The sequence below is a fragment of the Eublepharis macularius genome, chromosome 13 (genome assembly GCF_028583425.1).
Source record: "Eublepharis macularius isolate TG4126 chromosome 13, MPM_Emac_v1.0, whole genome shotgun sequence".
NCBI classification, from domain to species: Eukaryota; Metazoa; Chordata; class Lepidosauria; order Squamata; family Eublepharidae; genus Eublepharis; species Eublepharis macularius.
Genome location: NC_072802.1, coordinates 5,132,438 through 5,158,406, shown reverse-complemented (window position 1 = coordinate 5,158,406; position 25,969 = coordinate 5,132,438). Strand labels below are relative to the sequence as shown.

Here is a 25,969-nt window from a genome sequence, read left to right as displayed (position 1 = left end):
TATTCAAATTTCAGTGGTCCCCAAAACAGATATCCTACCTAGGCATAACGATCCCTTCTGACCTCAATAACCTTTTCAAGCTAAACCACATAAAAATATAACACAAATCAAGACTGATATTAATAACTGGCACAAATTAAATCTTTCTTGGTACGATAGATTTCATCTGATCAAATCTTTCTTACTACTGAAATTCATATTTATCTTTAGAGCCATCCCAGTCAAAATTACTCATAATCAATTAAGACAATGGCAAAGTCTACTAAATGAATTTTTATGGCACAACTCTAAACCAAGAATCGCTTTTGAAATACTACGATTAAAACACATAAACGGGGCTTCAATTATCCACACCTTTTCCACTTACCGTACAGCAATAAGATTAGTTAACATTTTGCAATTCCTAAAATACACAGATCAATCAAATTGGATGGCAGTCTTGCAACCCCACTTAAACCAGAAAACACTGTCTGAACTAGTCTGGAATAAACCTAATATTCGTCCCCAGACAATTAAACATAATATTTTTTTAAATGCGATACTAACAGAATGGGACATAGTAAGAAGCAAATTAGTTCCTGGCATCTCAAGATTTACTCCCTTTATCTCTCAACAGTGGTTCCTACCCAGCAATAATAATGAATTTAGATCATTTTGGAGAAAATCTAAAATTACTAAACTAATAGACATTGCTTCCCACAAAGGCCTCTTAGAAAAAGCAGATTTGGAAATTAAGGCCCAACAGACAATTCACTGGTACGTTTATTTCCAACTTCAAAGCATGGCAGTCAATATAAATCTAAAAAAACCAATAAACTCCCCGAAATCTGACTTTGAACAGCTCTTAGATACCTCAACCTTTAAATGTAAAGGATTAATCTCTGCAATTTACAGTATCATAATGCCCTTATCCAAAAAGAAAACTGCAAACTATCAAAACAAATGGTCACAAGACTGTAACAAGGACCTCTCTGAAGAACATTGGGAAAAGATTTGGACATCTAGCGCTCTCAATTCAAACATACTAGTCACTAAATTACAAACTATTAAATTAGTAAACAGGTGGTATATGACTCCTCTAAAGTTATCATATATCTCATTGAAACAGCCCCCACTGTGTTGGAAAGGCTGCAGAGAGGTGGGCACCTTTGCCCACTGTTGGTGGAAATGCCACTTGACAAATTTTGGAAGGATATCTTAGCCATAATTAAAGAGATAACAGGTTATGTAATTCCCCTTTCTCCAGAATTAATTTTGTTGGCTTTGTGGGAAAATTTCAGTATCCCTAAAATTAGAAGAATCCTAATAATAAGTTTACTCACCGCTGCTAAAAGCGTAATTGCTTTATTTAGGAAATTTTAAAAAATCCCAACCTCAGAAATCTGGTTTGTCAAAACCTGGGACCATTTTATCTTAGAGAAAATACGTGATAAAACATATCAATCTGAACATCTCCCAAACAAAACAAACTTCTTAGAGAAATGGTTCCCTTTTTTCGACTGTATAGATAAGTATAATCTCCAACCTAATTCAAAGCTCTTTCAGTCTCTAATAACTTTATAAGTTATTGCACAAGTTTAGCTTCTGTTTTGTTATTTATATGTTTACTTCTTGTAATTTGCTAATTGTTATTTCAAGCTCCTTCATGTTTAGCTATGATTCCTATCTAGGGATTTTTCTAATTGTAATACGCTTATTTTTACTTGTATTGTGTATGCACTCAATAAAATTTTATTATATGTTAAAAAAACTAGGCAAACTGTCAAATTGCTGTTAAACATCTAGATAATGGTTCTCAAAATTAAAAGGTAAATTTGAAAAGGGGTGCTCCTTAGAATCTAACTGAATTGTGGGAGCAAGATCTTAAGATGATACCTATTGCATCAGAAATAGAGGCAAAGTGGATTGAGACGTGCACTTAAAAACTCCTGCCCAGGATCTAGTGTGCCAATAAAGTAGTCTTAAACATAAGGAAAGATTAAAAATTCAACGTGTTGTAATTTCACAGAAGAATACTAAGTTTCCAAATGCCTTCCCAGATGGCTTCAGAAAGGTGATTGCACTGGAAAATGGCATGATGACATCAGTGAAGAACTTGGCCATTGAATTCCAGCACCCGTTTTTCAAGCAAGAGAAGTTCAGCTTGCTGGCAAACATCAAACGCAAGGTAGCACTCCCCTCTGCACTTTGTGCCCCTGTGAACATACCTAGCATTAAATGGGACTGTAGCGGAGGTGGTTGCTGTCTGTTCTCTGCCAGGTGCAGGTAACTGGTTCCTGCTTGGGAGTGGGGAAGGCGGCTGGGAGGTGCTGTGGGGGGCTGTACCTCTCCCCCACTTTTCATCTGGAGGCTACTTGAGAGTAAAACCTTGATCTCTCTCTGACTACTTTGTCCCTCTAGAATATTTTTTGCACACAATTCAGAGTAACTTTCGACTGATTTTTTTGGGGCGGGGGGAACTTTGTATTTGTATTTAAACACTATAGGAGAAACACTTTATTATTATTATTTATTATTCAAAAGAGTTCCAAGTAATTTATAGGAAGATGAGGTCAAAGCAGAAGTTGGTGGATTTTCCACATAAAGGTGTTTAGCTTTGGCGGGCTAAAGTGGATTCAGTTTTTCTGTAGATACGGTGAGATTTGAACCCTGTCTGCTTCGTCTCTGTGCCCCTTCCTGTTCTTGGACATGTACATACTATCAAATCTAATTTTCATCTTGGGATTTTTTGGTCTCTTCTCCAAGCAGTTAATTTGGCAGGAATATTTGCCGCGTATGCATTTTTACTTTGAACCTGGATCCTAAGATAGCAGTTGGTTCATCAAAGGTCCTTAGCAAAGCTGTTTTTGTGGTTTATGCACAAGTTTCTGGAAATTCCTCCACCACCATTAAACTGACTTCTAACAGTTTGCTGCCGTTGAATATTCCCTTCAGAATACTTGTGAACTTTTAAACATTAGTTCAGAAATGGAGAGGGTGTGGCTTGAATTTATAAACTGACTTTTCACATATTCTGGATTCTCTATTACTGAAAGGAGGACTCCTTTAAAAGTGGTAGTGTTTCCATTGTGTGTGTATTCTCGTCTAATTGCTCTTTCTTTGAGTTAATACAGTCAGCAGAGCAGACTGTGAGTGGGGGATCTAACTTCCCTCCTACTTTGCTGTCATATAAGTAAACTACCAGTTATTTTGTTGTCTGTTTTATAATTGGTAGAAGTTTAGAATGCAAAAGCCTTTAAAAACCTGCACTCTAGCAATCCTTGCATATTTGAGTTTTAGAGGAATTGAAGAAGGGAGCACAAGTTTAGGGTGAGGCCAAGTTACTATTCAGCTGTTGTCCTCTCATTGTTAATATGGCTGTTTTGTCTCTTCTTGGGACAATCTAATGTGCACTTCTGAAGTTGCTGCTGTGGCAATCACACCCAAAGTCCCACCCACCCTCCAGGGCTCTGAACCAATCTTGGTGATTTAAGCCTTCTGCAAACCCCAGAGGCTGCCAGCCAATCCGATCCCTGGAACTCCGCTGGGTGGGAGGGGCTGAGCCAGCCTCAGCTGAGGAAGGGGGAGAGAGACTTTCCTCCTCAGGCAGGGGTTTGGCAGCTGAGAGGAGAGTGGAGCTCCGCCAGGCCTTTGCTTTTGGCTTTTGGCCTTGGGCTAGCATTAGGGGTCAGGGAAGGGATTTAGGGAAACAGACAAGCACCCTGTGAAGTGCCTGTCCAATCTGGCTTTCCCTTTACAGGTCCAAAAGCTCCATGAGTTAAAGGAGTGGCCTGAAACCTGAGTGGTAAGCCTCTCAGCTGAGGGAAAAAGGTTCCAGTTGAACCTTGTATGCTGAGGAACCTGCCTGGAGACAAAGGAACCCATTCTCCCCATAGCATTTGTGTTTGGTAGTCAAGGCACACAAAACCTTTATTTTGTTACATCCCTCTTTTCTTTGTAAATCAACATTTGTTGTTCATCTTCATTGGGGTATTTTCTGTCCAGTCAAAATAGCTGTGAAAAGATGTATCCTTACCTCACAGTTAAGTACCTTATCCTAGTAGGGTCTGAAATGAGAGCCCTTCAGGGAACACAAAGCTTACACACTACCAGTTGGTTAAACCAATATTGTCTCCCTCCCTTCTTACTGATTGTGGGTGGTTAGGGTTTAAACAAAGGGAGAAACCAGAGTGTGCAATTTGGACAGCCATAAGTCCCATCTCTCTTCCCTCACCTACCCAATCCCATCCTCATTGCTTTCACGCTGCTTATACACTCACTGCTTGTAGAACATTATTTCTCACGATTAATGGAAGAGAAACCCTCAGTCCTGAGGGAAAAAAGGTATTCCTGGCAAATCTTCACTGGTGCAATGAAGTGACCTGGTGAGTGTGTTTGTTACCCCACATGGCCATTCTGGAGGCTGACAGTTGAAGCCTCTCCTGATACTCTTAAAAGCTGCTGTGAATGGATCGGGGGATCACATCATGTCCTTATAAAGTTTCTCGTGGCAGTCAGTCACCTGACCTCTCCTATCCTTCTGTAGGATCCTAGGAAATGTTGAAGGATCCAGCCTTTGGTGACATCGCTAGCAGAGGCAGCATCCTGCTTCCTCCAGGGGTAGGATTGCTGTGACTGGATCTGTCGCCTGCGTTGTCAGTGTGCATCTTGGGCAGCCAGTGAGGCATTTTGATGAACACATCTTGTCTGGCTCTTGATCTTGTTTCTAATGCTGTTACTGCTGTTTAAAAAAAGAAAGAAATTGGCATAAGACCATGGAAATTAGGCACAGCACAAGAGATGTGAGGTCATTAATCCCCGCCTGGCAGTACAGTGTTGTGGCAAGAAATCTAATTCATTTTGCACACTGTAAATAGCTCTATGAGCTGCTGCCCTATATTGTCTTTGCTTCTCCAGGAGTGGGGATTAGAGATGGGCACAAAATGGGGAAAAAAGAACCCTGAGTTTCGTGGTTCATCGCGTTCCACTAACATTCACGAAATTGTCCCGTTTCGCGAAACAATTTGTTAGATGGTTGTTGCGGATTTTCTGGGCTGTATAGCCATGGTCTTGGCATTGTAGTTCCTGACGTTTCGCCAGCAGTTGTGGCTGGCATCTTCAGAGGTATAGCACCAAAAGACAGAGATCTCTCAGTGTCACAGTGTGGAAAAGATGTTGGCAGGTCATTTATATCTACTCAGGAGGATGCCAGCCACAGCTGCTGGCGAAACGTCAGGAACTACAATGCCAAGACCACAGCTATACAGCCTAGAAAATCCACAACAACCATCGTTCTCCAGCTGTGAAAGCCTTCGACAATATGTTATTATCCCCACAACAATCCCCCTGTGAGGTGGGTGGGGCTGAGAGAGCTCCTAGACACTGTGACTGACCCAAGGTCACCCAGCTGGCTTCAAATGGAGATGTAGGGAAGCAAACCCAGTTCTCCAGATTAGAGTCCTGTGTTCTTAACCACTAAACCAAACTGGCTGTTCTTTGACTGGACTACAAATGTTACTCGTCTTGTTTGTCGGACCCGCAATGTGAAACTATGCAAGGGAGGTGTTTGTTGCTGCTGTTCTCTCTCTCTCTTTATTTTAGGAAGAGGTGCCTGCAAAGACACCAAGACTATGAAAATCCCATACATCAGTTCTGCTGTTTTCCCGGTTAGATGCTTTCCCACTGAGCTTAGAGGATCGTTAGACTGGGGGCGGGGAGAGATTTTAGAATTTGCCCGCACTATAGAAGCCTACGTATGTTTGATGCTTGCATGTGAACGTTATTCCTGGCAAATATCCAGACAAATATCACGTGTAATTTCAATATCCCACAGCCCCACAAGGTTTCAAAAATACAAATAAGGAATATAAGTGGTTGGTGATCACTTTCTGGAAGTGGTTGTTGTGGATTTTCAGGGCTGTACAGCTGTGGTCTTGGCATTGTAGTTCCTGACGTTTCGCCAGCAGCTGTGGCTGGCATCTTCAGAGGTGTAGCGCCAAAAGACAGAGATCTCTCAGTGTCACAGTGTGGAAAAGATGTTGGCAGGTCATTTATATCTACTCAGGAGGATGCCAGCCACAGCTGCTGGCGAAACGTCAGGAACTACAATGCCAAGACCACGGCTATACAGCCCGGAAAATCCGCAACAACCATCATTCTCTGGCCGTGAAAGCCTTCGACAATTTGTTAGGTTCGTGATTCATCAGATCCTGGGGCCCTACAACAGCCCCCTTCCTACCCAGAGATGCCAAACTCGCAGGAAGACTTCAGCAGGCTCTCCTCTAGCCACCCTCCAAGTCTGGTGAAGGTTGCAATATGTTGACCGGGAGACCACATTCCTTCTGTCCCCCTGGGTGCCACAGGCTTGGGGGGTGGCCCCTGTCAAGCTATGCCCCAGAGCCAGGTAATGCCCTGAGGCTGAGGTGGGGTGAGGTGGAGGAAAAAAGGCACCCTCACCCAACAACCTTCCCAGCAAGGACAACAGCAGAAAATAAGAAAGAGGCTTTTCAGTCTCTTTTGAAGCAGCAGTAAATTCAACCCAGAGCTCCCAAATCCATTCTCTCTCACTCCAAATCGCTGCAACAGCTCCTCCCTCTCCCTCTCTACTGGAACTGAAAGCAGGAGGCACAGAGCTGTGCCTTATATAAGAGAAACAGAGCAGAACAGGAGCTCTCTGGTTGGCAGACAGACCTGCCTAACAGGATTTGGAGGGATGAGATTGGTGTTCCCATGACTTCAGAAGGCCCATCTCCCCCCTGCTTGTTGCTCTTATAGAACAGAATGGGAGTTCTCAGGTGGGCAGGGAGAGCTGCCTATCAAGGTTATATGGGCTAAGATTTGGGGTTTCCATGGCAACAAAAGGTCTGCAGACATTCTGGGTCTATGTTCTCTAGGGAATCAATGGATTGGCGCCAGCCTGTCTGACATCACGAATTGAACGAATTGGCCTCAAAAGCCATGGATTTTGTGACAAACGTGGCCCCACGAAATGCATTTTCGCAATACACGAATCAGCCTGATTCGTATTTCAATTCGTGCCCGTGTCTAGTGGGGATTATCTTCAGTGGCCTTTGTTTCAAAATTCTAGGGGGTGGATGGCAGACAGAGGTTGGATAAGCTCCGTAGTTCTAGAGCAAAGGGAATGTTTCTCTGTTCAGAGGCCTGTATTTCCCCACCAGTAATGGCTGCACTATGGTGCAAGCTGGTCTGGAATCCTTCATGGCCTGAGGTGGTGGGGGGAGAAAGGATGAAAAGGGACTCTGAGCCAGAGTCTTCCTCCAAGGCTCAGTTCCTCAGGCTGCAGCACATTCTAGACCAAGTAGTCTCTTCAGATGTACCTATGTCAGTGGACGTAATGAGCAGCATGACACAATTATCTCCTGTTGAAGCCTCCAGCCCCAGCCCCTCTGGTAGCAGTAGACCCTGGTCACTTGCCTGACTTCTGATCAGTTTTGTATACCAGGCAGCAGTGTGACCATTTTGTTGAGCAGTACATGAAGTCTTGAAGACTCTGCCCCCAGTACATGAGCAGTACATGAAGTCTTGAAGACGTGTTGGCAATCAGCAGGCCTGTGCTTTGTCACTGCTGCTGCTGGAGAGGAAAGAGCCAGGGAGCTGGCAGTTGGCAGCTCTGGGGCCCCTCTGGGGCAAGTCCTGGAGTAGGTCTTCAGCAGTCACCTCTGATTTTCTGTCCTGTTGAATCATAAGTGTCTCCTTGTCAGCCTCCTTATCTCCCAAGGGCTGTCTAGCAAGTCCCCAGGCTTGGCAGAGACTTGAGTCAGGGACTTTCTGGTTCCCAGGCAACTCTTGGCTCTCTGCAGCTCTCAGTCCTAAGTGGGAATCTCATTCACTTATCACTCGTCGTGACCCTCTCCTTTCAGAACATATTGAAATGGCCTCTTGTAGCTGCCTTTTAGTTCTTCTCTTGGCCACAGGTGCGCAACTGTTGTGAGTGCCATTCTCATGCATATGAAGAACATTTAAATGATCCATCTGCATGGGCTGAGCCTGTCACATGGGGAAAGCCCCACATCCCTGAGGGAGGCTCACTCTTTCTTTGAGCTTGAGTATTGAACAGAGCCCCCACACAGTTCCTGGTCCATTTCCTCCTGAAAGCAATAGTAGTACATAGATTATACAGTGAGTGAAATGGAAGTGGACTAGGCAGCTGTGCTGGGATGTTATGTAGAAGGTTTTTTGGGGGGGGGTGGAGGGCTCTGTAGCACCTTAAAGACCAATGAGATTTTCCAGGGTATATAAGATTCAAGAGTCAAGTTTGACTCCCGAAAGTTTGTATCCTGGAAAATCTCATTAGTCTTTAAGGTGCTACTGGCTTGAATCTTCTACTACAGACCAACATGGCCCGCCCACCTGAGGGCGTCTGTTTGCTTTGTTGCCTTTGTAGCATTTAGTTAATATATTGAAGTATGAGCATCTCTGGTTTGGCGTACCAATATTGTTTGGTTGCCACCTTTTGCAGCCTTCTGAAACTGTAAATGCTAAGTGGCCTCCAAGCTGACATAATTTCTGGCATTTCTACTATGGTGCATAGCAGTGCAGTTACGCACTTTCGTTCCTTGGCTGGTCTTCAAGGTCCTGCCTAGAAGAATCAGTCCTCTGATTGTATGTGATCCTTCTAAGAATGGTGTGTCTTTAAAATGAACCTGTGATAGAAACTGCCTGCGCCTTGCTGCTGTCACAGGTGTCTGCAGTGAGGCCGGAGGATCTCAAGGTCTGCCAGGAGGACTTGCACAAAGTGCTGTCGGAAGTCCAGGAAATGAGAGAGCAGCAGAGCAACATGGACCTCAAGCTGGCCAGTATGAAAAGGTGCGGACAGCTCTCATATCTGTTGATTGTGCCTCGAAGTTACAGCAGTCACAGTACTGTAGAAAGATAGTGACCGCAATGGAGCCACAAAGTGGTCATCACTGACAACATCTGTGTAGTTGTTAACATAAGACATAATATAACAGTTGTATATGTAATATTCTTGAATCATCACCACCCAGTGCTAAGCCTGAATAATACAATTTTAGAATTGTTGAATATTCAACAGTTCCACCTCCCCTCCAAAAACCCCCAAGTGGACCAGTTCTTATCTGCCTGGAGAAAGCTAGAGAACAGAAAAACAGAATAGAATTGAGAGGCAAGAAATGAAGAAACTGACGAGGCAGGAGAGAGAGCGCAAGATTGTGTTCTTGGGGCTGACCCATCTTTTGTACACTTCTGAAGCGCGGTCCTACATTCATGCTTTGATATAATGGATGTCAAATCAGGGGAAATCCCTCCTTATTGGGAATGGGTTATTGACTGTGATGTGAAATTGACTGGGAAATTTTCCATAGAGCATGGTTCAGTTTATTTTTACTTAGTAAACAACATCTTAAAATTACCCCATATTAATTTTATGTTCCAGTAGGAACAGTGATTTGCAAGGAAATACTTGATTAGAGAAGGCAGCGTAACATGTCTTTATGTTCTTTAAATGTAAGGGGGGGGGGGAAATTAAGGCGCTGAGAACTGCAGACATGCTAAGTTTAGCCATGCCCAAAGAACTGGGGCGTGACGTGCCCGGGGCTTGGTTGTCCACACCCCTGTTTCAGTCGTCTGTAACTCTTGTCTGAGGAAGTCACTGGGGCATCTCATCGCTTGCATTACTTTTTAGTTCCTCAGCAGAGCACCACGTGTAAAGAGACATATAAACAAGAATTTTAATTCCGGCTGTCTAGTCCATCATGTAAATTCATAACTTTGTTTTTGCAATACGTACTTCAGAATTTGTCTCCTCTCCTTTATGCTATCCTGGTCATTGATACTTTCTAGAATAAGCAAGGATGTTCCGCCTAAACGGGATATCTCCTGCTTATTAGGCCACCCCTCACTGTTCTGCCAGTGGATTGCAGCATCCTACTCTTGTCCCCTTTCCATATCCTAGTCATGCCTGAGAAATGTGGCCAGTGATGCTTCCTCTTCTGCAAGCAGGGTTTGCCAGGTCTCCCCGGCTGTAGCTTGTGCTGGTGGGTCTGAGCGCAGGAGGACCATCTTCGTGGCACTTGGTGTTGCAGTGCACCTGAGCTTGCCGCTGTGTCCCCTTGACAGGGCGTTGTGTCCAGTCCTGATTCCCTGAAGAGGGCACCTATATAAGAATGTTTGTGGCCTTCACGTTGTTAGGCACACCCATAAACACCATAGGTGTATTGGTTAGAACATAAATTATGAAATGATTCTAGTGTTCTGTGCTGAAGGGCGTGATTCTGGGGGCTGTTGTGAAAAGCAAACTTACTTATTCTTTTCTCTGTTTTAATGCCATTTCATTCAGAGAAAACCAAGCCCTGTGGAAAGAAGTGGCATCTCTCAGGCAGAAGCACAGCCAGCAGCAGCAGCTCCTCTCCAAGGTACCAGTCACAGCTTTTCCGTTCTCTTGTTGCCTCCCGAGCGTGTCTGAGGCAGAGGGGAGCAGAGCCCCTCCGCGAACTTTCCTCTCCTTGGTCTTCCTCAGGCTCTGCTAGATCTCAGAAGTGGGCTGTGAAAAGTAAAAACAGATGATTGAGAAACACTTGAGTAGCACTGTGAAGAGTCACGTACTTGCATCAGAAGCTTGCAAGATGTTGGAACTGTCCATATTTCAGGCAAATCAACCCCTGAATCCCGTAGCGAGGAAGCATGCAAACCAGCTGTCGGGTAGATTTGGTGTACTTCACCCTACGCCTCACATGAATTTTTGCAAAAGTTTGCCCTTGTGGAAATTAGTATTATGGATGAGTAGGCATTTGGCAAATTGAATAGAGGGTCTTGGGAGACCAGCAGCTGTACTGAACAAATGCATCCTCTGCCTCAATGAAGAAGGCTTCATGAGCGCTTCTGTACATTTCTTTGATTGTGAGGGGATGTTTGCATCTTTGCTTTTTCAAAAAAGACAAAGGGAACTAGATGCTGAGCCTCATATTAGACAAGCAACAAAACCCGTTGTGGGAAAAAATACAGTGGGCTCTAGAAAGGGGAGAGCTGGCAGATGGGCATTGCCTCCTCCGCTGTGATTGATCCCAGCCGGGTGGAGGAGGGAGGCAGACATTGCCTCCTGCTCCGCTCCTGATTCTGGCTGGGTGAAGGGGGGGGCGGGCATTGCCTTCTGTTCTGTGCCTGATCGCAGCTGGGTGAAGAGGGGGCAGGCATTGCAACCTGCTCCATGCTTGATTCCAGTAAGGTGAAGTGTGGCCAGGCATGGCCTCCTCTCCTCCGTGACTGATCCCGGCCAGGTGAAGACAGGAGCAGACATTGCCACCTGCTCTGCGCCAGATTCCGGTGGGTTGAAGGGGGAGCAGGCATTAACACCTGCTCTGCTCCTGCTCCTGGCTGAGTGAAGAGGGGAGTGGGCATTGCCGTGCTTGCTCCATGCCTGCTCCCGGCTGGGTGATGTTGGAGGGTGTGTATTGCCAGGGTGTGTATTACCACTGGCTCCGCTCCTGATCCCAGCTGGGTGAAGGGGGTAGGTGGGCATTGCCACCTGCTCCACTTCTGATTGCAGCTGGGTGAAGGGTGGGCGGGTATTGCCTCCTGCTCTGCTTCTGATCCCAGCTGTGTGAAGGGGGAGCGGGCATTGCCACCTGCTCCATACCTGATCCCAGCTGGATGAAGGCGGCGGATGGGCATTGCCATCTGCTCCGTTCCTGGTCCCAGCTGGGTGGGAGGGGCAGGCATTGCCACCTGCATCACTTCTGATCGCAGCTGGGTGAACGGTGGGTGAGCATTGCCACCTGCTCCGCTCCTGATCTCAGCTGGGTGAAGGCGGGGGCGGGCATTGCCTTCTGAAGGTGGGGGGCAGGCATGCCTCTTGCCTCGTCCTGATCCCAGCCTAGGCTTCCCACTGTGGCGCACTCTTGGAGGGACGAGCTGCCTCGTCTGGGCTTTCCTCCACAGCAGCACCCTGACCTATTTAACCGGGTTTTTAAATTTGAGGTTTTAGATGTAACATTAAGCGATCACTGTCCCTTGAGACTGTCTTTTACTGCCAACGTTAATGTCCTAGCGGAACCAGTACCAGACCTTGCTGAGAGCATGAATCCCAGTCTATAAGTCAGATGCAGTGATGGATCGGCTATCAATATCAAAATCTAAGGCAGCTCCTTGGTATAAACTAATCAAATTTGACCATTCAAGATCTCCCTACCTAGCCAGTATTTCTCATTACAACCTCAGAGTGTCTTTCACTGCTCTGCGCTTCCAGATGATGCAGACAGCTCTTTTGGCAGGGCGTTATTCTCACACCCCTATGGAACATCACACCTGCATTTGTGGATTACCTACAGTGGAGAACCTTTCTCACTATCTACTTTATTGTCCATTATATAGTGTACCCAGAGCTAAATTTTTGGCCAGAATCCTACCAGTGACAAACACATACTCTGAAATCAAGAAGATTGTGTTTTTGTTATCTGACACTGATAATCATGTGTCCCATAGAGTCTCTCAGTTTGCACTCGCAGCCAAAAAGATAAGATCTAAGGTGGTACTGAATGAGGCTGCTTTGTGATCCCTGGGATAGTTTGGCGTACTGTATTGTTTTAATTAATTTTAGTAACTTTTATAAACTGTGATAAGGGACTTAATTGTTTATTAGTCAGTGTTTGGTGAATTGTGACGGCCTGTGGCTACAGACAATGAACTCTTTTGATCACTTGATCACAGCAGCGCCCTCTGGAGGCGCACCAGGGTAGAAAGTGAGTTGTCTGGAACTTGGTTAGCCTTTTATTTAGTAGGATTTTCCTCGGATTTCTGACCATGCCAATACAGTTGCCCAAATGTTCCTAGCTAAATGTGACGGATAGCAGTGTGAAGCTGAGCTCTGCCTCCACCCTCAACAAGCCTCTCCCCCTTTGGCCTTGCAGCTTCAGTCTGACCCTTCCCAAATCCCAGTTGGATCTCCATGTCAGTCACATGCTGTACATTACTGTAGCATTGCGTTAGTATTGTGCAGCTTGGCCAAAATGATAGTAGAAAGAGCTATGCATCCTCAGTAATTGGAGAGGAAGTAGAGCTCCTTAAAACCCCAGTAGAATCTGAGCTGCTTGTAGGAAATGTGGACAAATCTTTGGCAGAGCTATTGAAAGGGAAGGCAAGGATGAGAGAACAGAACTTTGGATACTGACAGGGCATGGCGGAGGGTGCAGAACTTCAGATTGGTTCATGTCAGGTCTTGCCAGGTAAATTCCCAAGCGCTTCACTGCATCACTTCAGTGTATGAGTTAAAGATACTTTATTGATGAGATGTGCCAGTATCAAGATATTCAGACAGTAGCATTGGCAAAAGTGATGCAGGGTGGCAAAGCAAGGTTAATTATAGGAGAACGTTCCCGCCTCTGGGTGAAAAAGTCCGTTAGGGTTTTGGCATGAAGGGTCCAGGATCTCAGAGAGGAGGGGGGAAGGGAAAGGATGAGCTCATCCCAGTCCTTTAGGGAGAGTGATGCGGCCCTGCCTGGAACTTCAAGGCCATGTTCTCAAGCTGGCTGGGGAAAAGCAACCAGACACCTGCAAGATAAGGAGCTAGCAGCCAAGCAAGCAAACATGTTCCCTTTGCATATTCTCAGCGGCAAACATGACAGATCTGCAACAAGACAAACATGGCAGATATACTGGGGTGTATCTGACAGTTCAGACTCTACTGGGCTGTCAAACTTGCAATATAGCCTTGGGTTAGGCATGTTCCACCCGTCAAATCTATTTCACAGGGCTGTTGTGAGAATGAAGTGGAGAAAAGAGTTGCACCCACTGCCCCGAGCTCCTTGCAGGAACAGTAGCCTAAAAATGTAATGGAATCAGGTCCCCTGGCAGATGCAAATAATACTGGTGCTTCTCTTGATGTTCAAATCTCTCCCTGTACATTGTCTTGGTGCTCCATATGACCACCTTTTAAGGTAGGTTGAAAGAAAGTCCCCACTTTGAATCCTGCCTGTGCCGAGGACTGACTAGGCTGGCTTGGGCAAGTCTGACTTGGCCCTCTCTCCACATCATGGGGGTAATAACCCCACCCTCCCGTACAGGATTGTTGCAGAGCTTAAGTTTACATCATCTCAGTGAGGTGATCCTCCCACTCCACTGAGCAGCCTCAGGATCCTTCTTCCAACTTCAGTGGCTCTTCCATTGGAGGAAGAGCCGGTTACATTGGAGGAAGACTTCTTAGACTGGCGGATGGTTGGATCCACCCAGGCATGTGAAGAAGCACTTTGAATAGTCTAAAATAGCTAAATGGTTTTTTTTGGGGGGGGGGTTATTGGCCTAGTGGGGTCAGGTGGGGGCTGAGGAGATTGGCAGTGAATGCTTTTGTCAGGCCTCTCTTGTCTCTAGTCAGGCTTTCCTGAGGCGAACGTGGCTGCTTGGCGCACGTGACAGACCAGATGGGGGATCTCCTTCTGGTTGCTTTCTGAAAGGGGTCCAAAAAGAGCAGGCGTTTGTGGTTTAATACTGTACCCTCAGTATCGTCCCTGAGAGCTATTGATGCCGCATGAACTTCCAGAGATGGTCCTGAGGAGAGTTTCATGGTGAAGGGCGTTGCCAGCATGGAAGACAGAATGTTATTGGGACAACTTGATACTAATTCCTGGCTGATTCTTTCCTAATGCGGCAGAAATGGTGCTCCTAATGTTTTCTCTTCTTCCTCTTTAGATCCTTGAGTTTATATTGAACTTGATGAGGCGAAACTGCATTGTGGGGCTTAAACGGAAACGGTAATTATTCTCTCCTCTTCTGCTTGTCTCCCAAAACAAACTCAGGAAAGTAGTTTCCTTTTCAGCTTCTTTCCCTGACCAAATTTCTTTCTTTCAGAAGAGCCAGTTTGGTATAGTGGTTAAGAGCGCAGGACTCAAATCTGGAGAACCAGGTTTGATTCCCCACTCCTCCACTTGAAGCCAGCTGGGTGACCTTGGGCCAGTCACGGCTCTCTGGAGCTCTCTCAGCCCCACCCAGCTCACAGGGTGTTTTGTTGTGGGGATAATAATAACGTACTTTGTACACTGCTCTGATTGGGTGTTAAGTCATCCTGAAGGGCGGTATATAAATGGAATGTTGTTGTTATTTCTGAACAAACAGCAACACTTTCTCCTCCGTCCAGACTACTGTAACACCATCCCAGGATCATCTGGAAATTTCATCTAGTTCATACTATGGCAGCCAGAATGTTTACTGTGCTTGCTGTAATAGATAACACCAGTTTTGCATCATTTTAATTGGTTCCTGATATGTGTCGGGATCTGTCATGCTAAGAGAACTTAACCTAAGTCACACCATGTTAATTTGGGTAGTTGGTGGCGGTGGCGGCGGCCTCTGAGGTTGAGGCACGGCTGCCGCAGGAATAGCAGGCCCTGGACCTGCAGGGGCAGTTGCTCTGACGATAGGTGCTGGGGGGGCCCCCGCTGGAGGGACTCCGGATGCTGGTCCTTGGGGTGCTACCCCCCCCCTTGCGCACCATTTCTGGCGGGTACGACTCCTGGTGGCGGTGGCAACGGGAGTGGTGGGCCTTGTGTGGGCGGGGTGGCCGGTCTTGCGTTGCCTCTGGCTGCCGCCAACTCAAGCAACTGATGTAGTCCTGCTGGGGCCTGGGCCCCGGCGCACCCCACATTGTCCTCTCCCTGGACCAGCAACGCAATCAAATAGGTGGCTTGCGCTAAATCCGCTCGCATCGCCTCCATTTGCGCTTCCAGGGCTTGGCAGCGGTTCACCTCCTCTACGTTGAGGTCGGGCTCCGTCTCGTCCTCTCCGGGCTGCTGAAGCAACTTCTCCTGCCAAGCTCTCTGTTGGCGACTGGCTCTCTCCACCTCCTTCACCGTGGCTTGGGCTCCTTGAACTTGGGCTTGGGGACCAGACGCCGGAGCTGCCCCCGAAGGGACTGGGTCCGACATCTCAGTCGCGCTAGCTACCCAACCTTTGGCAATTCCAGTCACTGCTAGAACTCCATACTGTAGCACTTGGGCTTGCCCCTGTAGGGCGGCCAAACATCCCTACCTTTCAGGAACCTCCACCACACTCTCCCAAGTTCCGACCGAACCGACATCCGCATAGTCCCAGCTCATGGGCTCCATGCGCGGCGTAGTCCAATCTGGGAGACTGCCCGTTTCTTCTGGCGGATTCACTTCCACCAGGCATTGCGCCGCCTCGTCCCAATGATACCATGGTCGAGTACTGGCCCGGGCTTCTCTCGCGGAGAGAGTGGACCTCCTATCGGTTTTCCAGACCGAGCCTCCGGTTGCTCCCAGGTCCTCCGACACTGGAGCTAAGTCCATTATAGAGCGGGAAAACATAGTGCCGGCACGCCTTTCCCTGGTATCCTGGTGCTGTGGGCCCCACTGCCGGGGTGTAGGCACGGACATCTGAGGGGTAAATCCTCGTCCCACGCTGGTCCGTGGCCTGGCGCCTTCCCTGCTCGCTTGCACCTGGTCGGTCCCACCATCAGGCTGTGTAAACGACCCCTCACCCTCTGCTCCTGGATCAGATGGGTCTGTCACAGGTAATCCGGTATCCATCTCTCCCAGTTGCAGGGTCGGGGAAGTTAAAAGGGATTCTCAACAAAATGTCAGACTATGGAATCCCAGTTATCTAGAGTTCGTCTCCCCCCTTCTGCAAGAAGCACAAAGTTTCTTGATTCCAAAAGGTTTATTGAAAGACAATGCTCAGGATACAGTTATCCATATTCCAAGGACTAGGCAAGTCTTGGCTGAACAAAAGCTTTGTTGAGAATGACACAGAAAGTGAAAGTAACAACACTTCAAACACCCATTCCCAGCCTCCCCCCTTAGTCCTGTCTAGAAGGCCTGGGAAGGCGAGGACATCAAGGTCGGCCAGAACGGGGTGATAAGAATTCTTCGCTCCCATGGATATATGTGGCTTGGGCAACACCTGGGCCTGGAGGGAGAGAACTAAACAACTCAGATTATAACACAAGAACATGGCGTAGCTTTTGCTTGAGAACTGACTAGCAAACTGACACTCTGACAGCTGTGCTTAAGGGATAACATTAACTTTGTACATGGGGAATTTTATTGTTTTTACTGTTTTAAATGTGTATACTTTTATTGTCCTATATGAATTTGACAACCGGAAATGGTTTAATGGTTGTATCTAGTTTTAAATTTTAATGCTTTGACCATGTATCTAGTTTTAAATTTTAATGCTTTTGACCATGTCACATCAATTTTATTCAAGCTTGTGTTTCTGTTTTGTTTGTTGTTTGTGACTTGTAATGGCCTATGGCTGAATACAATAAACCTTCTACCTTAAGTAAGCTCTTCTAAAATCCGCGGCTCACATTTTCTAGCATTCTTCCATCCAGGTTCATGAAACATCTGGCATGGAGTATTCCTGTTCGTGTCTGAGGTTTTTGGGGTGCTTCAGACAGGGAAAGGTGCAACAGTCACGTGCAGATGGTCTTGTGTGGTAATGGCACGGTTGCGAGGTTTTCCCCCTTTGTTCCTGGAAGGTACATGATCGGGGGTGCTAGCCGTGCTTTGCTAGAGCGCACAGTGAGAGATGTCACACTTGTGATTGATGTGCGACTTTTGCACATTTTCTGAAGCAGTTACCTTCTATGTAAGAATCTCTTTCCATTTATTTCTTGAACAAGTGAACACTAAGGGTTATTTCAGATGTTATTGTACAATTTTTGTTTCTGCATCTGTTGCATTTTTATCTCACCATTCCTCTTTGGAGCTCTTTATCAAGTGGTGTGTGGTCTCCCCCTCCATCCCTCAAGAGTGTGCTGAAAGTCTTTCTGGAATGTATTCGGGGCGGGGGGGTGTCCTATCCCAAAAAGCCAAAGAGAGTAAAATTCAAAACCAACAGACTGAGTATGATTGTAATTAATCGATCTGCGCCCAGTAAGAGTTTTGAAACACTCAGCGCAGAGGACTTATTCTTTAAACTGAGCAGTTTCCAAAGACTCAAAAAGGGTCTGTGAGAGAAACATCCCTTTCAGTACAAAACATTTTAAATGGGCTCTAATGTTTAACTGTTTTTCCGCAATCCAGATAGGAACTTCTTTCAGAGTTTGTCTTTATTGAGATAAGCTTTAAATGTTTTAGTCAAGCAAGTTTTAAATTTAAATCAAATCTCTTCACATTTCTCAAAACTGAAAAGAGTGATTTAAAGGAACCAGATTTTAACTAGCCATCTATGACATTTCTTAGAAGCCTATATATGCCCCCAAATACAGAATTCTTCCTCTTCCTGATAATTCCTTCACCAAAAATCCTGGTTAGCTATCTGTGTGACATCTTTTTATAGTCAGTGATCATCGCTATCTTCAGATGTTTGTGCTCTTACATGTGACTATATGATTGGTTCTCAGTTTAGCTGAAACTTCATATTTTTCATCACATGATGATTTTGTAAATAATGATAGACTTGCTGAATCTTACAATGACATCATGCACAATGGCACTCTTAGTTACCACTTAACAAAGCTTTGCGGTTGCTTAAAGTTAGATTAAACAGGTTATATTTAGCTTTTTCTAGTAATTAAAAGGTAATATATCTGCTTTTTGTCTACTACTTTTAATTGGCTGTCAGGGGTAAAACAGTCTAGTATTTTTCTTTAACCTGCTGTGAACCGCGTAATACACAGAAACACATGTATAGTTTGTGTGCATATTAATCAAATATAATATGTACAGCATTTTCACAGGTAAATCTAAAAATCTGATTTGGATGATTTGGAAACCATAACTATTGTTAAAAATCGCCCCCACCCTGCTACTGTTATTACTGTTACCAGCAGCCAGGAAAATGGTTTGTAGTTTATCAAGGCAGCATCACAAACCAAACACACTAAAACTTCATTTACAACCTCCCATTTTAGAAAAATAACTTTTCATATTAGTCATTAATACTTTCCATTAGGATATTTATGTGTTTGGGGGCGTGGGGCTGGTTGGTCCTTTCAGGACTTGATTAATTTCAATTACCACACAAATAGTTTGTACTGTTATTGTAAAAACGACAAACTTAAAAGGAGTGAGGAATCATTGCCTTACACTTTATCTTGGATGCTGCAAATGGAAATAAGAAATTGGAGGGGTTTTTTTCCTTCCCAGATTAAATGATCAGCAAGGTTTCCGTTTTAGCTGGGTAGCCATGTTGGTCTGGAGTAGAACAGCAGGATTTTCATCCGTTGGCACCTTAGATATCAAAAACATTTTCAGAGTGCAAGCTTTGGAGAGTCAGGGAGAGCTCCCTTTGTACTCATATCTGAAGAAGGGAGCTCTGAGTCTTACACTCTGGAAAGCTTGTTGGTCTCTAAGGTGCTGCTGGACTCAAGATATACAGTGCAATACTGACATCACTTTCCTGGGAGTAAGCCATGTTGAATAAATCTAAGTAGGATTGCTCTCTTAGACTAGTTAATCTGGGCCTCTGTTATCTGCATGCCTTCCACATTACTAAGAGAGACAAACGTATTGCAAACTTACTGCACAGGAAATGTCTTACGTAGGAAAACTTCGGAATGTCTGTTGAATATCATCCCATGCCAACCATCTCTCTGAACACGCAGAATTAACTCATTAAGCATGCAATAAGAATCTGTGTCTGTCTCCCTTTAGATCTCTGTCAGATGGTTCAGGTGCCTCACCTTCGAAATACGGCCGTCAGTATCTTCGCATTCCTGTTGAGGATTGTGAAACGGTACGTCCTTTTATTTCTTGGGTGGCTTTGCTGCTGATTCCTTTGGGGCTGAGCACCACGATCTCTTGACCACTGAGGTTAAACCCTCTTTGATACATCTTAAGGCAACCAGGAGATATTCCTTCCCCAACTCAGTAATAGAAATCCAATTGTGAGAACAATAATCATTGCAAGAACAGCATGTGCATGTTGTTCTGCTGTGTTTGTGTCCTGTAGGCAGCTATTTCTGAGCACAAACCAGGCTGCGAAGATGGACTCGTAATTCGTGACATCACTGATGTTCATGAGGGGGAGGAGGACGACGACGACGACAACCAGAAGGATTGCCCAGAGAAGCCTCTTGCTCTAGCACACGTGAGCAGCGGGAATTGGTGAGGATGCCCAAGCGGAAGTATGTCCCTCTTGGTCCTGTATTGTGCTTGATGTACGACTGGCTGCATCCCAAGAGACCAAAAGCTGAAAGCGGCATTCCAGTGCTTTGCTGGGGTGAAGGGAGAGAATCAGTGTTTGTAATAAGCCTGGAATAAAAGGTAGTTTTGAAAATTGGGCTGAACAAGGACTAGGACGGTCTAACTGAGGGGAGGAGAGCCTGGATGAGGAGAGATGAATGGCCTTCTGCTGAATCAGGTGGTGGCCCATCCCAGCTTTTTCCCCTTGGCTGGTTTTCAAGGGCTCAGGCAGATATTTGGTCATCAGATGCAAAGTACGGGCTCTGTCACTGAGCTGTGGCTTAATTCAAGGGGTCCTCAGATGGGTGGTTGTGGCTGCCGTGTTGCCCATCATCACCTTTCCTGGTGCCTGCCAAGTGTCTTTAGGAAATGGGCGGAGCTTTTGTCCAGCAGGGCATTGAAAATCTGGTTGACTGTGCAGATTTTTTAAAAGCTGCTTCAGCAGCAGCTGTCACTACAGCACAGGGATCTTCACTCCCTTAGTGTGTGTGTGTGTGTGCAAGAAAATATTGAAGAAAATGAGGAGATACTATTAGAGTTACCTCTAACCTCCCTGACATTTTGTAGTTGGCCCCACTTCCTGTGGCAACCATTTTGTTGTTGCACCCACTTCCCTGTGCCAGAATTCAAAAGAAGCTTTCGGTCTTGAAAAGGTTGGGGACTCCTGGCTTCATTGAAACTGTTTCAGTGAGTTAATTAGTTGTGATAATGACCATTAACCCCCCCCCCCACACACACGTTTTTTTTAAAGGATGAGAATAATTAATGGAGAGTTGGACCTTAGATAGCCTCTCACTTTGTGATAGCCAGGAATGCAAGTTTTTGCATCGCATGTCTCCAGGGGTGGATTTGCCATTAACACTACCAGGGAAAGTCTTGAGTGGGCTGATAACCTGGGGGGCTGCTGGCCACCTCAACCCTGGAACCGCTGCTGGTACTAGGGAGAGTGGCGGAAGCTGCCATCTACACAAGCGAGTGCCCTGCAAAAGGTGCGTGGGTGGGAGTTGTGGTGAACCATTTCTCTTTTCCTTCTCTCTCTCCACTCTGTTGAAGCATTGGGGCTGTTTTCCAGAGCCATTTTGGCTTCTCAGTCTGCCCAGCATATTGCTAGAGTCCATAACTGCTGCAGACCGAGGGGAGCTGGGTGGCATGCTCATGAATGTACCAGGGCCATCTGGCTATTCACATTGAATGAGGTGGACTGTCAGTTCTAGCACATCCATTTTGCTTTTGTGCATTAGTCGTAGAAGTTTCCTAGGAAAAAGTCTCATAACACTGCCAAAACCTCTAAAGCACAGATCCGCAGCCTTGTACCCTTTATATGTATTGTGTGTGTTTTTCAGGGATGCCCAGCTGCCCGCTAGAGAAGGCATCCTTCCCTGTGAAGCACTACAGACCTTGGGGCTAGAACCACCAGAAGTCATCTGTCCAGTTCAGCTTGCGGACAGCCCAGTGGAGGGTGGAGGGGAAGAGAGCAATGCTGTGGAGCTACATTCTGCAGAGCCTCCTGCGACCGAAGACCCTGCTGCAGTGATAGCTTCCATCTTGGATGAAAACCAGGCGGTGGCACAGAGTGGCTCTGTGCTGGAGAGGTATGGCTGGCTTCTAAGACATGCAGCCAGGGACAAACCAGGGCAGTAGAATATGCCCATTTAGAGAGAGGCTTTTTAGATTAGAAGAGAGTCCAGTAGCACCTTTAAGACTAACCATAAGCTTTCGAGAACCACAGCTCTCTTTGTCAGATGCAGCTTTATTGTAGCATAAGCTTTTGAGCACCACAGCTGTTTGTCCGATACAACTTTATTGTAGCATAAGCTTTTGAGAACCACAGCTCTCTTCGTCAGATGCATCTGACTTTTTAGATTTCCCACTTTCTTCCCTAGGGAGGAGATGCAAGACTTCTTGAACTGTATTGACGCAAGCCTCGAGGAGCTTCAGGCAATGTTGTCTGGAAAGAAGCTTAACTATAGTTCGGAAATGCTCACCGATGTGAGTACCTCTGCCTGCCTGCATAGTTTCTTGGATTTGCAAAGCTTCCTTATGTGTAAGCAGCAGCCATTAACATTACCAGACAAGTATGTCACGTTTCCTGGGGGTAGTGGGCAAAGCAGTGGTGATTGCAACTTTGGAGCATCAGGGCTAAGTAGCTATAGAGGGTGTTTTTGACACTATTCCTGCTCTGTCTACAAAACAGCATGTATTTGAAGTGGCCTATAGCATATTAAATAATGCAGTGTAACACAGTTACAGAAATCCAGTACAGAATTGCCAGCTGATCAAAATGAATCTGATCTCAGTAGCAAAGCATTTAACCTGATTACCACGATTCAGGAAATGAAGCAATGCCATCAGAGAAGAACCTGTCCCTCAGAGAGGTTGGGGGGTGGTAAGAGCAGCAATTCTGAAGTGCTGGCACTCTCGTCTCAGGCAGTTCAGGCCTTTAAGGGTAAGAATCAGCTCTTTGCAGTGTCCAGAAACAAATTGATGAAATGTTAGAAAAATAGGAAAGGTTGAGGGGAAATGAAAGATGACTCCCACCCCACTCCTTCCTTCCTTGGCTGGCTCTTGCACAGAAGCAGCCAGAAGAAAAAGCCAGGGAACGATGCTGCCGGTAGCTGCCAGTACCCTGTTTCCAGATCCTTGGGAAGAGAACAGATGAGGGATTTCTCAACCGATCTGTTCTTCATCTCAGAATCCTTGCGTAGATGGAAGGTCTGTAAGTTGTGCAAACATGCTAAGTGGAACAGGCCCTGGTTCCAAGGAAGAGGAAAAAACTTTATTTGGAGAAGCAAACAGGAGAAACGATTGTTTCCAGAAATCCAAGCAAAGCTTAGAGGCAGTAGAAAGGAAACCTGGAAGGAGGAAACAAAAAGAATCCTAAGACGAAGCTAGTTAAAGGCTTTCTCTCGCCTTCAGCTTGCGCTGCCTCAGAGGATAGGAACAGTCCATTGGATCAGAGTTTCTGCACCCGTCCTGGGTGAACATGTTCTGTTGCACATGTGGCAGCCATATGCAAGCTGCATGGGAGAAAATGTGCATAGGAAAGTGCTTTGGACTACTAGCATTTTGTCACTTGGCAGCTTTGGCAAAGTGAGCGAGTGGAGAATTTTGCATCTCCCTGGGCAAAGAACTTTGGTCTCCCTTACCAGAATGTTTCTGGGTGGTGCAAAGAGACTGCCAGGATGAGCATCTCTGGGGAGCTTCCCTTTGTGAAGGAGGATGTTTACAAAGTGAAGGAAATATGCAAAAATTGGAGGAATTTACCAGGAATATAATGGGAACACTGTGGCCCACGTGTTTCCTTTTGTCCCCATGGCTGTATTTAGAGCCGGTTTGATTGATGAATTGTATTTACACTGCTTTCCCTCCATGAACATTTTTGAAGCAGTTAACATTGAAATAATAAAGAGAAATCTGGAGGGAGGATACCCTTGGTAGGAGTTGAACCCACCCGTCATGGTTAAAGGGATCCTGGCTTGGTGCCTCCTCCTGACGCCCTCATCACTGGCAGTGGGCGGTTCTGTTCACTGGCAGTGCTTGTCGGCCTCTAGGCAAAGATGAATTCCAGGGGCAGTGGAATCTCAGGGCAATGCTGGAGAGTTTCTACATAGAGCTTCTAGAAACAGAAAGGGGCAACTGGAAAGAGCTGTATTAAAAAAAAACCTCATTAAAATGTTGTTTTGGGGTAATATCACTGTTCTCTGACACTGCTTTTAAAACCGCACGTACTAAAAATTGCAGAAACAAAGCAAGCCCATAAACATGCCATTACACCCTTTGTGCATAGCTTATCAGATGACACAAAATGTCACCAGGATAATCTGATCCTGCTTTTCTTGTGCATGGAATAGATAAAAGAAGCTTTTCTCAATTAATACTATTTTGTGGATGACTTTTTTTCATACGGTTTCATTTGAATTAACGTGTTGCCCAATTAATTAGACAACTGAATGTTAATTCCTGACCACTGAACAGCTTGTCAAAATGTTTCTTGCCTGCTCATTGTCGTATCTCACATTCTTGACTTATTCTTTCAGCCCTTTGGTTCTGAACTTACCGTGTTGGATGAGAACTTGACAGACGTTCCCCCCAATTTGGACAGCGTGAGTGATGCAGACATCTTTTAAATGTGGTTGTGAGGACCAGCACAAGTGGGGCAGGGTTGCCAGGAGCCTGTCAGTCTGGGGTGGAAGTCTGAAAAAATTATGGGTGTTGGGTCACCTTGGGGCTGAACTCTGCCCCCCTTCCCTCCTTTTCTGCTGCAGCTGGTAGCACCAGGTTGTCTAGGGTAGCTTTCTTTCCCCTGAATGGAAATGGCTTCCCGTGCATGTTGGTGGGTTGAGGCTGTATAGCAAGCTTAGACAGGGTTGGGAGCTAGGAGAGGGTAGAGCTCTGCAAGGACCAGATCCAGCCTCTCACGACTCTTGGCGGGCTCAGCTCTCTTGGCATCAGCTGTGGCAAATGTGGTTGAGGTGGGTTTGGGTATTTCTCCTTCCTCCACAAAGCTCAGGCTCGTGTTTCAGGAGTAACACTGAGTTCTCTTCTCCTTGTCCCAACCATGTGAGGTAAGTTAAGCTTCCCACTGAGCTTTGTGACTAAGCAGACATTGGACCCTGGGTCTCCTGTGCCAAGGCCAGCAGGGCAGGCTCAGCACTACGGAGTTCTGCGCTCGCTGTGGCTCCAGTGCCCCTGTTTTGTGAACCAGTAAGCCCAGCTTGTGGGTGGGGCAGGTGGTCCTCTAACTCCCCTGTGCCACCACTGGCACTCAGTCCTCCTGACCTTCCCACTCTGGGATCTCACAGGGAAGGAATACTGCGGGGGGGGGGGAACCTGCCCTTTTCCTCAGTTGTGCCAGTGCTTCTGCGGCAACCTTCCATTTTAGATCTGTTTAACTCCTTGATTCTCACGAACCATTATGGAGGGCGTCTGCTGCTCATTTCAGAGGGAGGAACCCCCTTCCCAAGGCCCAGTTCTTAAAAGCCTTTTGTGTATTTCACTCCTACCCATAGCTGCCTTCAGCTTGTGAGAAGGGCTCCAACCACTTTTTCTCCTGTGGTCCTTGGAGTGGGACAGTCAGAAAACGCTTGGGTAGCTCCTCCTCCTCCTCTTGCGCAGGGTCGGACAAACTTGCGATCCCAGGGGGAGGGGCTCCCAGGCTCTTCAGTTTTTTCCGGCCCTGCTCAGCAGGAGTCACGGACCTCTTTTGCTCTATGGAGCAGCGATCCTGAATAGCCAAAGAAAGTCAAATGGAGGCGCGGGCTCGCCGGGGAAAAGGAAGGACGTGTTCCTCCTCCCCCTCCCCCAATCACCTTCCAGCAGCGAACGAAAGCCGCGGAGGCGAGCTGCAGAGCCGACGCTCCTAGACTGCTAGGACCCGGCTACTGCTGAGGCTAGAAGAGAGGCGCACACACGCGCGCACATCGCAGCAGCCGCAAAGGGGAAAAACCTACTGGGCTCCAAAGCGGCAGAGGCCTCATTGTATGCGCCTGAAGCGGTGAGTAGAGTGATACCCCTGCAGAGAGTCAGTCTGACTTCGAGGAAGCGGGGGGGGGGGGGGAGCCTCAGCGAAGGAGGGTTGAGTTGGAACTCACAGAGAGGCAATCAAATGCTGGGAGATAAGGGACATTAGAGACGGCTGTTGACTGCTCGTTTTTTTCTAAATGCCACAAATGCTCCCACTGAACAGGGCAGATAGACACCTAGCCCTGGGGACCATCGATTTGAAACTAATACGTGCCCTCACTCGCTTTCACTTTGGGCGGGAAGGTTTTGATGGTTAAAATGGCGTCCAAGGCTGGCTCATTAGAAATGAAAGTATCTGAGTCTCTGCCTTGTGGTATGGAGTTCCCAGGCCCTGCAGGCCCTTCTCAAGGGGA

The 25,969-nt window shown here is 46.4% G+C and overlaps 1 protein-coding gene across 3 annotated transcripts in view; it reads left to right on the top strand.

Moving 5' to 3' along the window:
• LOC129341094 (heat shock factor protein 3-like) overlaps window positions 1–25,969 on the top strand; it is a 54,587-nt gene that overhangs the window by 12,735 nt on the left and 15,883 nt on the right. Inside the window, exons 3-11 of one of the 3 annotated variants that reach the window (XM_054996036.1) lie at window positions 2,040–2,167; window positions 8,681–8,805; window positions 10,298–10,373; window positions 14,638–14,699; window positions 19,563–19,644; window positions 19,861–20,015; window positions 21,437–21,685; window positions 21,977–22,082; window positions 24,131–24,196. In XM_054996036.1, coding sequence (XP_054852011.1) covers window positions 2,040–2,167; window positions 8,681–8,805; window positions 10,298–10,373; window positions 14,638–14,699; window positions 19,563–19,644; window positions 19,861–20,015; window positions 21,437–21,685; window positions 21,977–22,082; window positions 24,131–24,196 — 1,049 coding nt within the window. Of the gene's footprint in view, window positions 1–2,008; window positions 2,168–8,680; window positions 8,806–10,297; window positions 10,374–14,637; window positions 14,700–19,562; window positions 19,645–19,860; window positions 20,016–21,436; window positions 21,686–21,955; window positions 22,083–24,130; window positions 24,197–25,969 lie in introns of all 3 variants that reach the window. The other 2 variants (XM_054996035.1, XM_054996037.1) reach the window with 2 other exon arrangements.